We start from the raw sequence: 17972 nt of genomic DNA, 5'->3' as shown, positions 1-17972 counted from the left end.
AACCACTTGGGGGCAACTTTAGTGCCTTGGTAGCCGTCCACTCTGCAGGAGGACAGGCCTGGCTCTCTTGGCTGCCCAGGGGCCCACACCCCACCCAGGACTGCCTGTGTATCTTCTGGCTCATTGGTGAAAAGCCACCTATATGGCACCACCCAGAAGTTTGAAACCGGCCATTGGTACTGGGGAGGTGGCCAGTGACCCAGATTAAAGCCGGAAAAGTCGGCCTTGGTCAGAGCCCAGCCTCCCCGCCCCCTGGGCCTCCTTTTTCTTCTCTGGCGGCGGGGGTGGGGCACAGTGTACCCCAGACCCAGGGATATCTATTTACCCTAACCGCCCACAAAGACTTATGGGGGGCTCTTCCCCTGCCTCCCCACATCAAGAAGAGAACATTTTAAAAATGTTTTTATTTAATTAAAAAAAAGACAGAACAACCAACCAAAAACCAGTAGTAGGTACTGGAGTCACAGGTGCTTAACTGGCGAAACACACAGGGGTGGGGGTGAGGGGGTGGGTCGGGAGGAGGGAGAGAAGGTGGGTACAGGCCACCACATCCCCCCGGGCGGGCATCAGGTCTGAGATGCAGCGGGAGGGCCAGGAATGGGCGGCCCAGGGCCCAGGGTCCCTGGAGACCCGGCTGGCCGCGGGGAGAAGGCTGAGAAGTTCCGGGTGTCTGAGGTGGTTTTGCTCCCGGCTCGTCCCCTTCTTCCTACTCTTTCTTGGTCCCTAGGTGGGCCCTGCTTACTCTGCCTGGGACTGGGCAAGAGGTAGGATTCATTGGAACACAGCTTTCTCCATGGAATGATAGAAACTTCTGGGGCAGTGGGTGGGGAGGTGGCAGATGGAGAGGAAACAGAACAGCGCGGCTGCCTTGCTTTTGGAGATCACAGAAGAAAAGTCTCCGGGCCTTGCTGGACGGTGGGTCTGGGGAGGGCGTTCCCTGTCTTCAGCCTGGTCATGGCAGTGGAGGTGGTGGGGTGTGGGGACGGGGCTGGCCTAGAGCAGGTGAAGGCCTTGAGCTCTGGTGCTTCGGCATCTGCTGCTAGGCACACTTGGACACGCCACCAGATGATGTCAGCCTCGACGGGAGCGAAGGCTCCGGAGCACAGCACACAGGGGCCCTGGCAGGCCTCATTTCAGCTCCCCGGCACACCGCAGCAGTCAGCTGGGGCCGCTACAGGTGGATGCGTCCTTTCCTGGGGGCAACGGAAGGTGTGCTAGACGATGACATCATCACCAGGCCGAATGGACCTGGGTCTGAACCCCAGGGGGCCGAGTCCACCCATGGGCTGTGAGCAGGTAGCTGAGGTAAGGATGCGCTCGTTATTTCCAAGCACGACAGCTACCAGGACTATAGGCGACTGTTCCAGGGTGGATCAAGGAGTCTCAAAAAGTAAGAAACAATTTTTCTTTAGAAAGCACATGTTTTATATAAAAGAGGGTTAAGTTCCATGTTCTAGAGAGTTCTTCTTCCAAGCCAGTACACGCTTCCACGCTCTTTGCTTGCTTCAGGAGGGGGAGAAAAAAGAATGGCTGGAAAAACTGTAAAACACAGAACCCACTTCCTCAGCTCCGGACAAAGTGCTGAGATCTCCCCTCTGTAGGGAGGAAGAGAAGCCCAGCTCAGCCCATTTATCCAAACTCCCTCCACTCCATCCTGTTAGGTGGTGGTGGAATAAATTACATTGACAGGAGTTGTGGGGCCAGTTGCTGCTACTTTTTAAGACAAAAAAATGAATGTAAGTTGCTCTCCTGGCGTTGATTTGCAGGAAGTCATGATTTGTAACCACCTAGGAATTGGATGTTTGTTCTCTAGGGTTTTTTTTTTTTTGGCCACTGTTCACCCTTGGGTCTCCCTTTCTTGCACAGAAGTCCAGGCTCCTGTTGCCAAATGCCAGTTGGAGGGAGCTGTCTGTCCACCTCTTCCCCAGGACCCCCAGTGCTCAGGGGACAGAGTTGCTCCTCGGGTCTGTGACAAGGAGCACAGCAAGAGGCCACGTGCCCACCTTTCCCCTGACCAATGGAGCCCTCCAGACTCTGCAGTCCAGTCAGTGGGTCTGTCCTGCCCATTCTGAGTGAGGCGGAAGCTTCCAGAAGCAGAGAGGAGAGCCAGCAACAGCTGCCAGCCTTTATCTGGGCCTCCTTCACAGGCCATGGCCTCCCCAGGTCGAGGGAAGCTGGCCCCGGGACAGCGCAAAGGCCGAAGCACCAGTTGGCTGCAGAGCTGTCTTCAGGATCACAGGCCACCGCCGGAGTCTCGAAGAGAGGGAGAGATGGAGAGGAAGGGAGTGAGCTTCGGTGGTCTGATTTCTGGCTCAACGACACAGGAACCTCAGGTTCAAAAGCAGCTGACAAGAGCCCAGAGACCTCTTGGTGCTTGGCAGAGCCTTCTGGTGGCCCGGCGCCCAGGCAGGGAGGGAAGGGCCTGAAATCCCGTTTTTCTGGCAAGATTCCTTTCCAAGAGGAGATAATGGCTCGATTTTGTCTTCCCGAGTTGATCGAGGCCGGGCAGCCTCAGGAAAGCTCTGGGGCTTCCTGGGAGATTTCAGTGACCCTGGGGCATCAAAACACCCTTTTTGGGGGAGGGGACAAAGTCAGCCTTCAGCTTCTTCTGTAGCCCCGGGTCCGGTCTCCCAGCACAACCTCCGTGCAAAGCCAGCCCAGGACACCTCTGGAGACCAGGGAGGGCTGCGTTTGGCTTTAGTTCATTGTTCGTCATCTTGAGGATCACATGCCGTCCTGTGTGACAAAAAGAGCCATTCTGGGGAGAGGCCGGAGCTGAGAGAAGGGGCAGGTGGCTCACACAGGGGTTGTCCGTCGGTTCAGCATGCTGACATGGAAACCTTCCTTCAGGTCCTGCTGGAAAAAGTCATGCACCTGCAGGAAGCTGGCCTCCTGGTCGGGGCTGTAGCTGGCTGCGGTGGTCACCTTGAGGGGCTCCCTGGACAGCGTGTACATGGACAGCTCCCCCATGGGGATGGCCCCTGCGATCTTCAGGCCCATGGGCGACACGTCCCTGGAGGGCGAGGCCTCGGTGGACCTCGAGCTGGACCTCGAGCGCCGTCGCCGGTACCTGTAGCTCGGCATCCTGGCATAAGGAGAAGAGGAAGACGCCTTAAGGAATTCCCGTTTGGTCTTAAACCTCAACTCTTTATTTTTCTCAATGTAAATGTTTACAGCCAGGACGCCCACGGTCTCAGCCACAATGAAAGACAGAGCTCCAAAGTAAAAAGACCAGCCATAGTTGTAATGGTTCTTTTTGTCTTCATCCCGCTTGTCACTCGGGTCGCCTGTGTTGCTGGAAATGTAGACGATGATACCAATGATGTTACTGAGGCCTGAAAGGGAAGCGGGGAGCGGGGAGTGGGGCCAGGGAAGGAGAGAGGCAGAGGTTAGACCCACAGTGGGATGGGCAGGGCAGGGAACAGGTGGACACTCCCCTCTCTGATGAGTATTTCTTTATTCTGGTTGCTAATTTTTCTTTTCAGTGATTAATGTTGAATGGGTAATACAGTACAAAGTTAAAGTACAATAGTACAGTGTAAAGGTTGCCTTGGACATCCTTGTGTCTACAGCCTCACATGTGCACATGGATACAACTACAGGGTACACTCCTTGCAGTGAAACTGCTGGGCCATGTGCATTGAAACACTTAAAATACATTTTTATTTGAGAATAATTTATGATTTACCAAACAGCTGCAAGGTCCAGAGAGTTTCATATACTCCTCACCCAGTTCCCACTCATGTTAACATTTTACATTATGTGGAACATTCGTCACAACAAACAAACCAGCCTGGTACATTACTTCAGACTTTACATGGATTTTTTTGTTTGTTTGTATTTTGAGACAGTCTCAGTCTCACTCTGCTGACCAGGCTGGAGTGCAGTGGCACGATCTCTGCTCACTGCAACCTCTGCCTCCTGGGTTCAAACGATTCTCCTGCCTCAGTCTCCTGAGTAGCTGAGATTACAGGCATGCACCGCCATGCCTGGGTAATTTTTGTATTTTTAGTAGAAACAGGGTTTCACCATGTGGCCAGGCTGGTCTCAAACTCAGGACCTTAAGTGATCCACCTGCCTCAGCCTCCCAAAGTGCTGGGATAATAGGTGTGAGCCACCGTGCCCGGCCTTTACTTGGATTTTACTGGGTTTGCACTAATGTCCTTTCTCTGTCCTGGATGGATTCAGGATATTACATTGCATTTAGTGTTTTAAATTTACAGTCACTGCCTAAGTGCCCTCTGTAAGGGTACAAATGTCCCAACAGTCTATCGTGAATATTATCAAATTTCTGGTTCTTTGCCAATATGGGAAGTGAAAAAGAGCCATTGTTGTGTTTATTCAATTCTCTCTTATTCTAAGGGAGGCTGAACAGAGCCATACTGGTGGGGTGTGAGTTCCAGTTCTACCGAATACCAGTGTGACTTTTGACAAATTACTCCCACTCCTCATGTGTCAGTCTCCTCATGTGTAAAGTGGGAGTAACCGTGGTCCACACCTCGCCGGGCTGGTGTGAGGATTAAATGAGCTGATATATACAAAGTGCTCACAATAGCATCCAGCACACAGGGCGCCTGCCATAAGTTCAATTACCATCCGCTGCATTTTATCATAAAGTGCTGTGTTGTGTTTGTCTCTGCACTGTCCACGTCCTCTGTCCATTTTCTGCGGCACCCACCCCGTGTGGAAGGGTTAGAATATCTTCTGCTAAGGCGTCCAGCAATCCTGCCCTGAGCACATCAGTCCTGGGTTTCGACTCCTTGTCTCTTCCATTGTATTCTGTAAGAACCCTTTCTGACATGTTTTTTTTTTTTTTTTTTTTTTTTACCCTACTAGTTTGCTTTTTATTTATTTATTTTTTTGAGACAGGGTCTTGCTCTGTCACCCAGGTTGGAGTGCAGTGGCGTGATCTCGGCTCACTGCAACCTCCGCCTCCCAGGTTCAGGTGATTCTCGTGCCTCAGCCTCCTAAGTAGCGTGCCACCATGCCCAGCTAATTTTTGTATTTTTAGTAGAGACTGGGTTTCACCATGCTGGCCAGGCTGGTCTCAAACTCCTGACCTCCAGTGATCTGCCTGCCTCAGCCTCCCAAAGTGCTGGGATTACAGGCGTGAGCCACTGCTAGTTCACCTTTCTCCCCTCTGATCTCTCTCTTGCTGCTTCCCTAGCTTTGTGTTTTCTTCCCCACTCTGTATTCAGCACGCATTGGAAAAGTGTTTCTTTTTTTTTTTTTTTTTTTTTTGAGACGGAGTCTCGCTCTGTCGCCCAGGCTGGAGTGCAGTGGCTGGATCTCAGCTCACTGCAAGCTCCGCCTCCCAGGTTTACGCCATTCTCCTGCCTCAGCCTCCCGAGTAGCTGGGACTACAGGCGCCCGCCACCTCGCCCGGCTACCTTTTTGTATTTTTTAGTAGAGACGGGGTTTCACCGTGTTAGCCAGGATGGTCTCGAACTCCTGACCTCGTGATCCGCCCGTCTCGGCCTCCCAAAGTGCTGGGATTACAGGCTTGAGCCACCGCGCCCGGCCGGAAAAGTGTTTCTTAAATGACAACTCCATGAATCCAGTTTCCCAGAGAAGTCTTGTATCTTCTTCCGACTTTCCGAGCCTTGGAACCTGTCCCTCCCCTGTGGCACCTACCGTTTTCCACCTCGAGTTCTTTAAGAGCTTGTCTGACCTCCCTGCCAGGGCTGGTGGCCTGAAGCCAGGCCCCATACCCGCCCGGGTGCCTACCACCACGCTCGGCCCCCATCAGCGCCCCCTGCCCCTGCCCCATAGAATAAGCCAATGTCCCCCTGCAGGCTCCCCATTGCTTCCTTGCAGCCGGCCGCAGCCATCTTCTCTGCCTGGACTAGTTTTCTTCGGCTAAGGCTCTGGGTCCAGGCTCCAAGCCCCTCTGGTGGCACCAAGCATCTGGGCCTGCCTTTGAAACGGCTCCTCCTGGGGGCACAGGCAGCTGCAGGAGGCACCTCGAGGGGCTTTGGAGGGGGGCAGCCCTGGGCACAGCGTGTCTTTGCCACTGTGCGTGTGACTTCAGGGAAGCCACCTGAGCTGCTGGACTGCCTGTGTGCCTCCTCCGCAGGAGCGGGGATGGTGCGGTCGGGCTCACAGAGCGCTGGCACGGCCACTGCGGTTTCTGCTGTGACTGGAGCCTTCTCTCCCTGGCCTGGGGAGGACGCTCCGGGCCAGTGTTCAGGGGTCACAGCCGGGACCTCCTAAACGGCTCACACCTTGTGAAAAATGACTGCTTCAAGGAGCAGGCGGTGGGCCTGGGGCAGGAGGAGAGAGAACGGAGCCGCGGGGAAGAAGGGAAGGGCGGGGGGCCTGGCCAGGAGGGAGGTTCATGCTTCTCCCAGGAGACCCTCAACACAGGCTCCTCTTCCCAACAGACACATACGTGCGCACACACCACACTCCTCAGACACACACACACCATAGTCCTCAAATACACACACACACCACACTCCTCACACACACACACCATAGTCCTCAAATACACACAAACACCATAGTCCTCAAATACACACACACATCACCCTCCTCAGACACACACACACCATAGTCCTCAAATACACACAAACACCATAGTCCTCAAATACACACACATATCACCCTCCTCAGACACACACACACACCATAGTCCTCAAATACACACACATATCACCCTCCTCAGGCGCACACACCATAGTCCTCACACACACACACACCACACGCCTCAGACACACACACCATAGTCCTCACACACACACACACCACAGTCCTCAAACACACACACATACCATAGGCCTTACACACACACACCACAGTCCTCAAATACACACACACACCACATTCCTCAAATACACACACATCCCGCTCACATACACAAACACCACAGTCCTCAAATACACACACACACACCACACAACTCAGACACAGACAACATAGTCTACACACACACACTACAGTCCTCAGACACACACACACCATAGTCCTCAAATACATACATACACACCGCACGCCTCAGACACACACATACCACAGTCCTCAAATACACACACACACACCACATGCCTCAGACACACACACACCACAGTCCTCAAATATACACACACCACACTCCTCAGACACACACACCATAGTCCTCACACACACAAACACCACAGTCCTCAAATACATACACACCACACTCTTCACACACACAAACACACCACAGTCCTCCAACACACCACACTCCTCAGACACACACATATACCACACACACAATCACAGTTCTCAAACACATACACACACCACACTCCTGACACATGCACTCCACACACATGTCTGTCTATTGCGCTGGAAGGAAACAGACGCTGGAGTGGTGTAGAACTGGGGCCTGGCACTTCGGCTTCCCAGCGGCGGCTGCAGAGCTGGAGCCAGCCCCTCTACTGCAGTGGCCCCGGGTCCCAGGATGTGAACAGAAGTCATCTACCCACTCGAGGAGAAAGGGCGAGGGAATGCAGGACAGGACAAGGGTGCTCTGAGAGGCCCGCATGTGCAGCATCACAGACCTGCCCATTCTCAGCCAAGGTGGCATGTCACTGTCACCCACAGCTCTGTGACTTTTCCCCAGTGGCACTTTCTGGGGACATCAGGCATGGCTCTGAGGTGCTGCTGCCTTCTCATAGCCAGGAGGGTTGGGGCAGTCGGGATGGGCGGGGGCCGCCTGCTCTGTTGCCTGCTCACTCTTTCCTGGGCACCTTGGACTTCTGCTTCCTCTGCAAGACGGCCACTCATGCCCATTCTGGGCCCTCACCCTGTCTTTACCTGGCCAACTCCTTCAAGTTTTGGCATGATTCCCCTGGGCACCTCCCTGACCGCCTAACCCAGCCAGGCTCCAGTTACAGGCTTGTAAAACTGCCAGCTGAACCCCACGCACCACTTTGCACACCTGGATTTATTTTTTGGTTGAAGTGAAATTCATGCAAGATAAAAGTAACCCTTTGGAAGGGCACAATCCAGTGGCATTTGGCGCATTCAGAATGTTGTGCAAGCACCCAAAACATTTCTGTCACCCCACAAGGAAGCCCTGTTCGGCAGGTGCTCCCCATTCTCCATCCACCCCGTCCTAAACACCGGGACGTTACAAGTCAGTTGCATGCGGCGATGTTATGTCTGCATTTCCCCCTGCAGGATGCACACTCCCTGGCAGTGTGAAACAGGCACTCCCGTGTCCCCAGCTCCCAGCCCAGTGCCAGCCCAGGCAGGCGGCTCACCTGCAGCCACGAAGAGGATGCCAGCGCTGAGGACGATGTTGTTCTTGCGGCTGTAGATCCTGCCGGCGCCGATGCACAGGCCACCCAGCAGAAGCAGGATGGTGCTGAGGATGGGGAAGACGCTGGAGGCTCGCACGATGCCTGGCCAGGGAGGTGGGGGGCACAAAGCAGAGGACAGTGAGATCAGCTGCCCTCCCGGGCATGGCTGTGTATGTCTCCCAGGAACCTTGCAGCTCCAGGCCCTTCCCCAGGATTTGAGATTCCCATCAGGACCTGGAGACTCGAGGTGGGCCAGGGCCTGGGTAAGCTCAGGGCTGTTGGATCAGATGCAAGTGGGGGCTGCAGACCTGCTCTTCACCCTGGAGTCACATTTGCCTACCTCTCACTTAGTCTCTCCCTGGGAGTGGGCACCAGGGAGACCATAGCAACAGCCATGAAAGCAACAAATCGCATCACATTTCTGCGACACTGCACAACCCCCTCAGCCCTTGCATCAACGCAGTCTCCATGAAGCCCCTGGAAGGCTGGGAAGCAGTGTCCACAAAGGGTGGCCCTGGTCAGTGGCTGAGAGCACAGGCATTGGCATTAGGTGGGTCTGTGACATGCCAGCTGTGCAGGCTTGGCTGAGTCACTTTCACTCTACAAAACTCAGCTTCCCGTCTGTGGAATGAGGTTCCTCACAGCACCGGTGTCCTACACTTGCTTTTGTACATGTAAGGTGCATCGCGCTGGGCCTGGCCATTCTATACCTTCAACATCATCATCATCATCATCATCATCCGCCAGGTGACAGACAAGGATGTGGGACCTCACGACTGGCCTGAAGTCGCAGGGGAGGTGTGACTGGGCCGAGAGGGATGCTTGTGACCCACAGTGTCCACAGAACCACCTTTGCAGCCCTGCCACCGACTAGCTGAGCACGGACGGTTGACTTTGGTGGCCGCCTCAGTCCCCTTTTATAACTTGGGAATAGTAACATCTACCTGTAGGGAGTTGGATTGCAGCCTCCCTAGAATATACCTGTGTCCTAACCCTTAGGACCTGTAAATTGATCTTATTTAGAAAAAGGGTCTTGGCAGGGCGCAGTGGCTCATGCCTGTAATCCCAGCACTTTGGGAGGCCAAAGCGGGCGGATCACCTGAGGTCAGGAGCTCGAGACCAGCCTGGGCAACATGGTGAAATCCCGTCCCTACTAACAATACAAAAAAAATTAGCCAGGCATGATGGTGGGTGCCTGTAATCCCAGCTACTTGGGAGGCTGAGGCAGGAGAATCACTCGAATCCAGGAGGTGGAGATTGCAGTGAGCCGAGACTGCACCATTGCACTCCAGCCTGGGTGACAAGAGCAAGATTCTGTCAAACAAAAAAAAAAAAGACGTCTTGCTGATGTGGACTCAGTTAAGAACCTCAAGCTGAGATCATCCGGGATGAATCCAGTGGGCCCTAGATCCAAAGACGAGCATCCTTACAGAACCTTAGAAGAGGAGAAGACAGGGGAGAAGGGGCTGTGAAGACGGCGGCAGAGACCCAAAGGTGCTTCCATGAGCCAAGGAGTGCCAACCACCCCCAAAGCTGGAAGAGTGGCCCTCTCCTAGAGCCTTCAGAGAAAGCAGGGTCCCCAGTACCCTGACTTTGGGCTTCTGGCTTCCACACTGTGACCGTGACTTTCGGTTGCAAGTCACGCAGTTTTGATCATTGTTACGGTGGCCTTGGGAAATGAACATGCCTCATCGGAGGGTTACCATGAGAAAACGTCAAGCACCCAGTAGGGGCTTAGGGTGCCCCTCCCTTAGCGTATGGGGTGGGAGGAAGACCAGGGGGAGGGAAGGGAGACTCGGGAAAGGGAAGCAAAGAGTTCGGCCTTTCCCAAGCACCTGCTGTCTCCCAGCCCTGTAGAAAGCTCGGCTGCGTGGACCCTTGGTGGCCCCCGCAGGGGAGGGACAGTGAGTCTGGCCGCACTGGCAGGCGCCGCCCTCCCCAGCCAGCTGAGCGGGTTTCAGGGCTGTCAGCCTCTCCTCTGAAGGCAGGGTTTGTCTCCTTTTTTGTGAACGCATCAGTGTGTGTCCCTGCTTCACAGAGAGGGGATTGTCTGGGGGCATAAAATGCAGTTCTTCTCTCCGGTGCCTCCTCCTCTCTGATTCCTCTCTGCCTTCTGGCAGCAGCGGGCTGTGGGACGAAGTTTCCTGTGTGTTTCTGAAATGTGGCTCTGATCTGTGCTGGCCAGAAAAGTTGGGGTCAGTCATCCCCTCAGTGCCCTCGTTCTGCAGACAGGTCAGAGGAATCCGAGAGAAGAAAGTCCATCCAGCATGGGAGGCCGAGGTGAGTGGATCACTTGAGGTCAGGAGTTTAAGACCAGCCTGGCCAACACTGTGAAACCCAGTCTCTACTAAAAATAGAAAAATTAGCCGGGTATAGTGGCGGGCGCCTGTAGTCCCAGCTATTCGGGTGGCTGAGGCAGGAGAATGGCGTGAACCTGGGAGGCGGAGGTTGCAGTGAGCCGAGATTGCGCCACTGCACTCCAGCCTGGGTGACAGAGCGAGACTCCGTCCTAAAAAAAAAAAAAAAAAAAAAAAGCCCAGTTGCTCTAAGATCACTGGATGCCCAGGCTTGGCTTAGAGCCATCCATTCTGCCCAGGTAAGTCACACAAGCACCTATGCCTTGCCACAGGGACTCATGCCTGAGCTGTGGATGTGCAGATGCCAGCTGGGATTGCCACAGACAGTGGTGCAGGTCAGACACAGTGCAGGTGGCTAAGGGGTAGAGGGATGAGTGAGGCTGAAGTCCAGCCCATGCCCTGCTGGCCATATCAAGCCCTGGCAGAGGATCTGCATCTGCCAGGAGACCAGACACTTCCTTCTAACTCACCCCCAGGCACACTGTGGACTCCCAGCAGCCCTGACACCAACCCCCTGCGGTGACAAACCCTGCCTTCAGAGGAGAGGCTGACAGCCTTGAAGTTATCCACCTAGCTGCTGAAAATGCAGATTTGGAGAGGGGCGCCAGGCCCAGGGCAAGGTGGGCAGGAACCCCTGGGACCAGCAGGGCCTGTGGAAGAGAAGGTAGGCAGGAGGTGGGGTGGTGACTCCCTCTAATCTTAGACTGTGCATCTGCAAATCAGCAGGGACATCATAAGAGCTCAGAGGCCTTCAGGGTGCTCTGCAACAAACAACACAAGCCCAGCTTCTGTGGAAGGCTTCAGAATGCATGGCTGGGGGCTGAGTTCCTTCTTGAATTGTCAAAGACTGGGTGGGAGCAGCGCAGCCTTGGATCTGCCAGGGTTGATGCTCCACGCCCACGCAGATGAGCCGGCCTGAAACAGACATCCTGCAGGCAGCCCCACCGTGGATCTGTTGCCTTCTCCAAAACACCCATTCTCCACCCGGAGGGCAGAGCCCTGTTTTCTTTGCTGCTATACTCCACATGTCTAATACAGTGCCTGGCACATAGTAGGCCCACAGTAACTTTTTTTTTTTTTAAGATGGGGTCTTGCTCTGTCATGCAGGCTGGAGTGCAGTGGCACGATCGTGGCTCACTGCAGCCTCAACTTCCTCGGCTCAAGTGATCCTCCCACCCAAGCCTCCTGAGTAGCTGGGACTGGGGGCATACGCCATCACGTCTGGCTAATTTATTTTCATTTTTTGTAGAGATGAGGTCTCACTGTGTTGACCAAGCTGGAACTCCTGACCCCAAGCGATCTTCCCACCTTGGCCTCCCAAAGTGCTGGGTTACAGGAGTGAACCACTGCATCTGGCTGCAATAACTTGTTAAATGAATGAATAAATAAACCCTCATGAACCCTCACTTGTTGCAAATATCAACCGCCAGAGACCTCCCTCCTGTGCTTCTACATATTTTGGGGAGCCATAGTCTGGACAGAGACCAGAAGACAAAATATTAGAAATCAGGGTGGCCCTGGAAACTCATGCCAGATGTCTGTGGCGACCATGACCTTGGCCTGTCTCTGAAAGTTGCTCAGCCCCTCTGGCTTCAAGCTCACAGGCACCTGTACTCTGGAGATAAAAGGATGATCAAAGACACATGCAGAGCTTGGTTTTAGGGCCAGATATCCCGGTTTCTGCAGCCACCGAGTGGAAAAACACCTCCCTGTTGGGAAGTCAGTTCACTCCCACCCCGCCCTGACTTCTGCCAGCAGCAGAGACCACAGGCCCGAAAGCCGTCAAGCTGTCTCTTCTGTGTGCATCTCTGAGCTTGTTAATGAACCTGGCTGCTTTCCCCACAGCATACGCTTAAGGAGAACATGGCCTTCCCCAGTGAGCTCTAATTGCGGTTGTGCTGTCACCATCATCATATCTGGGAAAATCACTCTGCAGCCCTCCCCGCCTTGTACCCTCCCCAGAGGACCTGGAACAGCTCACTTGTTTTTGTTTTTTTTGCTCTTCCAGATCCTCACTCCATCCTGCCCTGGGCCCCGGGAAGCTGACTGTGTGGACCGAATCCTCGGGCTCCCACCTCTGGCTTTTGGAGAGGGGTGTCTGCGAGGGAGTTCGGCCCAGCTGTTGGTGAAGGGTCGACATTGCTTCCTGATGGCCGCAGCTCCTGCCAGGTGGCCCTGTCCCTAGCGCTCCCTCCTCCAGGCTCCCACGCCTGCCCCCCTCACCTATCCAGGCTCCCAGCTATTGCTGGTCCCGGGGTGTTCTCCAGCGCTTGTGGGTTTCCCTTAACCTCACCCACACTTTTGTAAATGGTCCTTCCATAGACATCCTTTATTCATCCTGTTTGAGTATGACATCTGCTTCCTGCTGGGAGATCCGGAAGCCACGTAGGGTGACCTCTGGGCTACTGCATCTTCAGACCAATCCAGAAAAAGACCCCAGCACTCCGGGACCATGAATGGGACACAGACAGGCGAGTAAAGAAAAACTGGCACCAATGCCCATAACCTCAGGGGAGCTCCAGTGGGAAATGGAGAGGGAATGGTTTGTTTCTCTAACGCCATTTTCCTTATAGTCCCAGGGTTGGACCATGGGCACATCTGCCCCCAGAGCTTTAAGAACCACCTGATTGCCCTGGATTGAGCAGAGAAAGGCCGATTCTGAGTTGGGGCTGATTTTCAATTGAGTTATCCCAGCTAGGCTGAGCACCAAGGGCCTCTGTAGACAGTTGTGCAGACATGCACTATACAACTGGAAGGATGTTCATACCATAATTGATGCATGTGACTTCCCTTGAGTTGTGCAGTGTGCAACCTGCACAACTATCTCTGGCGGCCCTGTGGGAATCTCATTTGATTGGTTCAGTGTGGGCCCCCGGTAAGCAGAAACAGAGTATAGGCAGGAGGAGGAGAAGGTGAAGGAGGAAGGATGGGAGGCAGAGTGGTGGCCAAATTATTTCACGTTCTGGGCCTGGTCATAGCAGCCTGACACTGCCCCAGGCTCAATGGAAACCGCGTGCTGTTCTATTTCACCAGATGACTCAGAATCAAAATCCTTTCTCTTAGAAAAAACGATCTATAAGCAGGTGCAGAGTGAATTATGCTCTCTCTGAGGGTGCTGGTATTGATTCTCCATCAATGAGGCTGGGTTCGAGCCCCAGGGGTGCTGCTGTGAGCTGCTCTTCATGTCTTGCCTAACATGAAAGGGGAAAATGACTCCGAAATGGTGCTATTTTTCTATTTGCAGGCTTCTCCCTGGCTGCTCCCAGGGAGGTATTCACAGGCCCAGGGATGAGATCTGGACTTAGTATGGTGGCTGGGTTTGTTATTTGGGATTGAGCTTGTGCTGTGACTTCTGGGCTTCAGTCTGGGGGCCCCACACAGCCACTGGATCCAGGAGCAGGTGGGGGCTCCCACGGGCAGAGGCGGTGCTGAAAAGACTTCAGGACCATATATCAAAGGCTGCTCCCTGGCACCTTCCTCGCCTTCTGCCCTGGGTCTCCCAGCACCCCACGAGGCTGTCTTGGTGTATGATTGTATCTGCTTTTTCAAGACTGGAATGGAAGAGAGTATGCAGGAGAGGGTGGGTAGACCCCAGTGTGCTTGGGGTGCCACACCCCTCAGGGAGAGACCCAGCCTGGGCAGAGCCTATATCTTTAACCTCCCTTGCTCCAGCCCCAGCTCCAGCCAATCAGTAGCTCCGAAGCCAGCCACGCCCAGCAGGCTTTCTGCTCAGGCCTGTCTCCCCAGGGCACAGGCCTCTCAGCCAAATAACCCCATTGAGATACCCAGTGTGTCATGGCAGTGATGAGCAAAACTCCATCCCCCGAACTCACGATGTCTGAATAAGTAAGAGAGTGAGCGGAGCATCCCGAAACAATCACCCTCTCCACACCCAGTGTCTCTCTTTCCTCTGGCCGCCTCCCCTCCAGCCTTCCCCCTCCCCACAGAAAGAGAGTCCAGGCCTCCTGACACTCACGGAGGAGGTACTCCGAGCTGTCGTGGTCGTAGTCATTGTCCTCTGGGAAGTGATTGATCCGGAAGCAGTGTCCTTTATAGATGCCTGGAAGGAACGAGAAGAAAAGAACACTGTACATCCTGTCTGGGTTCACCCATCCATTCACTCCAGACACAGTCGCCGTGTGTGTGAGCCTCTGTGCAGGTCCTGGGGACAGACAGAGAAGAAAGACAGGCTCCAGCGTCCCAGACTGGTGGGCACACAGGAGAGACACACAGAGAACGGCTGCACAGGGAGACATATGCCCCAAAGGTGACCCTAGTTATGGTCCAAGGGTGGACGCACGTGAGAGTAAGGGGACCTGGCATGAATAACCATGGAGATAAGAGGTGCCAGGTAGAGCTGCCCTGGGCAAGCAGGAGGTTGGATCCCTCTACCCAAGGGACTCTTAGCTGCATCTTGAAAAAAATCAAAACAGGCTGGGCGCGGTGGCTCACGCCTGTAATCCCAGCACTTTCGGAGGCCGAGGCGGGCAGATCACGAGGTCAAGAGATCGAGACCATCCTGGCTAACATGGGGAAACCCCGTCCCTACTAAAAATACAAAAATTAGCTGGGCATGGTGGCGAATGCCTGTAGTCCCAGCTACTCGGAAGGCTGAGGCAGGAGAATCGCTTGAAGCCGGGAGGCGGAGGTTGCAGTGAGCCAAGATTGCACCACTGCATTCCAGCCTGGTGACAGAGCAAGATGCCATCTCAAAACAAAAACAAAGAATCTGCCCACTGGGAATGGGGCACAGGGGGCTTTCCAGGCAGAGGAGCAAGACATGCGAAGGCAAGGGTGGGGTTGAAGTTTGTCTGTGTCTTTCCCGCTCTTAAACCATAGTTATGGCCCAGTGCGGTGGCTCACACCTGTAATCCCACCACTTTGGGAGGTCGAGGAGGGCGGATCGCTTGAGCCCAGGAGTTCAAGACCAGCCTGGGCAACATGGTGAAACCCTGTTTCTCCTAAAAGTACAAAAATTAGCTGGATGTGGTAGGGTGCACTTGTAATCCCAGCTATTCGGGAGGCTGAGTTGGGAGGATCACTTGAGCCCGGGAGGTGGAGGTTGCAGTGGGCCGAGATCATACCACTACACTCCAGCCTGGGCAACAGAGCCAGACCCTGTCTCAAAAAAACTCAAAAAACCACAGTTATGGTGACTTCTTCCTAAGGTACACAGCCGGTGCAGATTCCAATCCCCTCACTCAATATGATTGAAGGAAGAGAGGACGGAGCAAGAGAAACTTCCAGAAGGGCTGAACCCGTCTCCTGCTTGGTTTCTTCCTCCCTACTCTGAGAAGTGGCTCTCATGGGGTGAGGGGCCAGACCCCCTGGGTAGCTTCATAATGTAGGACAGGCCACTCCTCCCATCCAGAATCTTCTGTCCCGCTCTCCTAGTCCTCTGCTTCCCTGAAGTCTGAGAATGTCCACCACAGAACTGGACATTGGTTGCCAGAGACACAGGGTGTTGCTGCTATGTCCCATCCGTGCCAGAAACCCCTTCCCCGGGTCAGCCCCCGGCTCCTGCAGCCCAGGAGCCACAAGCTCATCTTGACACCGGAGTGGCCTGTGCTGGGGCAGTTTCCAACTGGAGCCAATTCCTTTTCTGCAGTGGCTGCAAGCACCCCCTCCTTGCCTTGGTCAGTCAGGAGCACAGTCCTGGCAGCAGGGTCCGGGTGCTCGCCCACCTCTCACACTTCCAACCAGGAGAGGTCCCTGGTGAGCTGGGAGCATGCCGCCCTTCCACCTGGGCACCAAGAAGCTGGTTACCGGCTGCTGTCCCCAAGTTCTTTCCTCCATTGAGCCTCTTCAGCTGCTGCCTCCAAGAAGGTGCTCAGTGACAACCCTGCTTCCTGAAGGTCCATGGGCCCTGGGGGCCAGTGGTGGGGGGTGGGATGGTGGGGAGGCAGAGGGAGGGTCTCAGAGGTGATGCTAGGAATGTCCTCTGCATGGGATCCAGCACGAACAACGTAGTTATTAATCCCTCGGTCTCCTCATCTGTAGAATGGGCAGAGCCACAGCCCTTATCTCCTGGGGATCTTAGAATTACACCACGTCATATTTGAAAGGCACTCAGGGTGACTCTTGGCCCATGGTGGTGGCTCAGAGCGGGGGTTCGCTGCTGTTGGATCTAGAAATCACCCACCCTCGCTCCTTCATGAGTGGCTGAATTGGTGGAGAACCATGACGGTTTGTGAGCAAGAGGAAGGAACGCCAAGACAGGCTAGCCTCAGGGTGGTGGGGTGGGGACACAGAGGCCAGAGTGGGCTGGATACATTTCCTGTCACTCCTGGCTCTCACACGGCAGGCTCAGAATGTTCCTGGAGACCTGGAGTAGGCATTTTGCCAGCCGTGGGTGGGTGAAACCAAACTCTTTGCTGTTCCTCCCCTCTCCCATGCCTTCCCTCCCCCATTCCTCCCCTTCCCCACACACCTTGTTTTTGGCTACTTCATGGGTCTAAGCAAAATCACCAAGTCACGCATGCACGGTGGGACAAGTGGCAATAAGAGGTTGAAAAAGGAAAAGGAGTCTGTCTTTCCTGATTTGCTGTGCAGCGGCAGGCTGCCAAGTCCACCATGTGTCTTCTCAGACCCTCCTTCATGGGCACACCCTTCCACGTATATACGCATGGGGTTCCGCCCATCTTTACAAAAATTACACTTGTCTTGAAATAATTGTAGAGTCACAGGCAGTTGTAAGAAATAATACGGGAACCATCCACGTACCCTTTATACTCAGCTTCTCCCCATGACAACATCGTGTACAACTGTAGTGCAATATCATAACCAGGACACTGACATGGACAGTCAGGATACAGAACACTCAGTCACTGCAAGGAGCCCCCATGCTGCCCTCGCACAGCCGCACTCACGCCCTCCTGCCCGTCCCCTTCCTGACCCAAGGCAGCCAGGAATATGTTCTCCATGTCAATAATTTTGTCATTTTGAGACCCTCCTACAAATGGAGTCATCCAGCAATGTAAACTTTGGGGACTGGCTGTTCTCACTCAGCCTAACCCCCTTGGGATTCATCGGAGCTGTCATGCGTACGGGTAGTTTGCTCCGTGTTATTCTGAGCGGAATTCTGAGGCGTGGATGCAGCATTGTTTGTTTCATCATTCACCCACGGAGGCACACCTGTTGTTTCCAGCTATTACTAACGAGGCGGTGGAGAAGGGCACGAGTTGTCTTCGGCTCCGTGGAGAGTGAATGAGATTGTTCTCTGCTCCTACAGCCAAGAATCGGGGATATTTCCCCTAAACATCCTCTCTAGGTCAACACCTTCAGCCCTTCCTTTCTCTCTTTCTTCCTTCCTTCCTTCCTTCCTCCCTCCCTCCCTCCCTCCCTC

At 54.2% G+C, this 17972-nt stretch overlaps 2 protein-coding genes across 2 annotated transcripts in view; both read right to left on the bottom strand.

Annotated features, from left to right (window-relative positions):
- Positions 1-385: 385 nt before the first annotated feature.
- Positions 386-2716, bottom strand: LOC105503626. The gene is made up of 2 exons (XM_011930670.1): positions 2641-2716; positions 386-2510 (listed from the first exon to the last, which is right to left on the bottom strand). The coding sequence occupies exons 1-2, from the start codon at positions 2714-2716 to the stop codon at positions 1810-1812; spliced, it is 777 nt and encodes a 258-aa protein (XP_011786060.1). The 3' UTR covers positions 386-1809.
- The window catches only part of CACNG4 (calcium channel, voltage-dependent, gamma subunit 4), a 22131-nt gene continuing 4548 nt past the window's right edge, over positions 390-17972 (bottom strand). The window contains exons 3-5 of the mRNA XM_011930546.1: positions 14604-14687; positions 8232-8372; positions 390-3335 (exon numbers count right to left, since the gene is read on the bottom strand). Of these exons, the coding sequence (XP_011785936.1) occupies positions 2797-3335; positions 8232-8372; positions 14604-14687 (764 nt within the window). The 3' untranslated portion in view covers positions 390-2796. The remainder of the gene's footprint in view (positions 3336-8231; positions 8373-14603; positions 14688-17972) is intronic.

The sequence above is a fragment of the Colobus angolensis genome, unplaced genomic scaffold, assembly GCF_000951035.1.
Source record: "Colobus angolensis palliatus isolate OR3802 unplaced genomic scaffold, Cang.pa_1.0 Scaffold1, whole genome shotgun sequence".
Taxonomy (NCBI): Eukaryota; Metazoa; Chordata; class Mammalia; order Primates; family Cercopithecidae; genus Colobus; species Colobus angolensis.
The sequence above is the reverse complement of the archived record's forward strand: the minus strand, read 5'-3'. Positions and strand labels throughout refer to the sequence as shown.

Bases quoted from the DNA above. Each gene is read 5' to 3' on its own strand.
- LOC105503626 (XM_011930670.1), bottom strand. From the start codon at position 2,716: ATGACGAACAATGAACTAAAGCCAAACGCAGCCCTCCCTGGTCTCCAG. The intron at 2,511-2,640 runs GTTGTGCTGGGA...AGCTTTCCTGAG, and splicing joins TGGGCTGGCTTTGCACGGAG to GCTGCCCGGCCTCGATCAAC.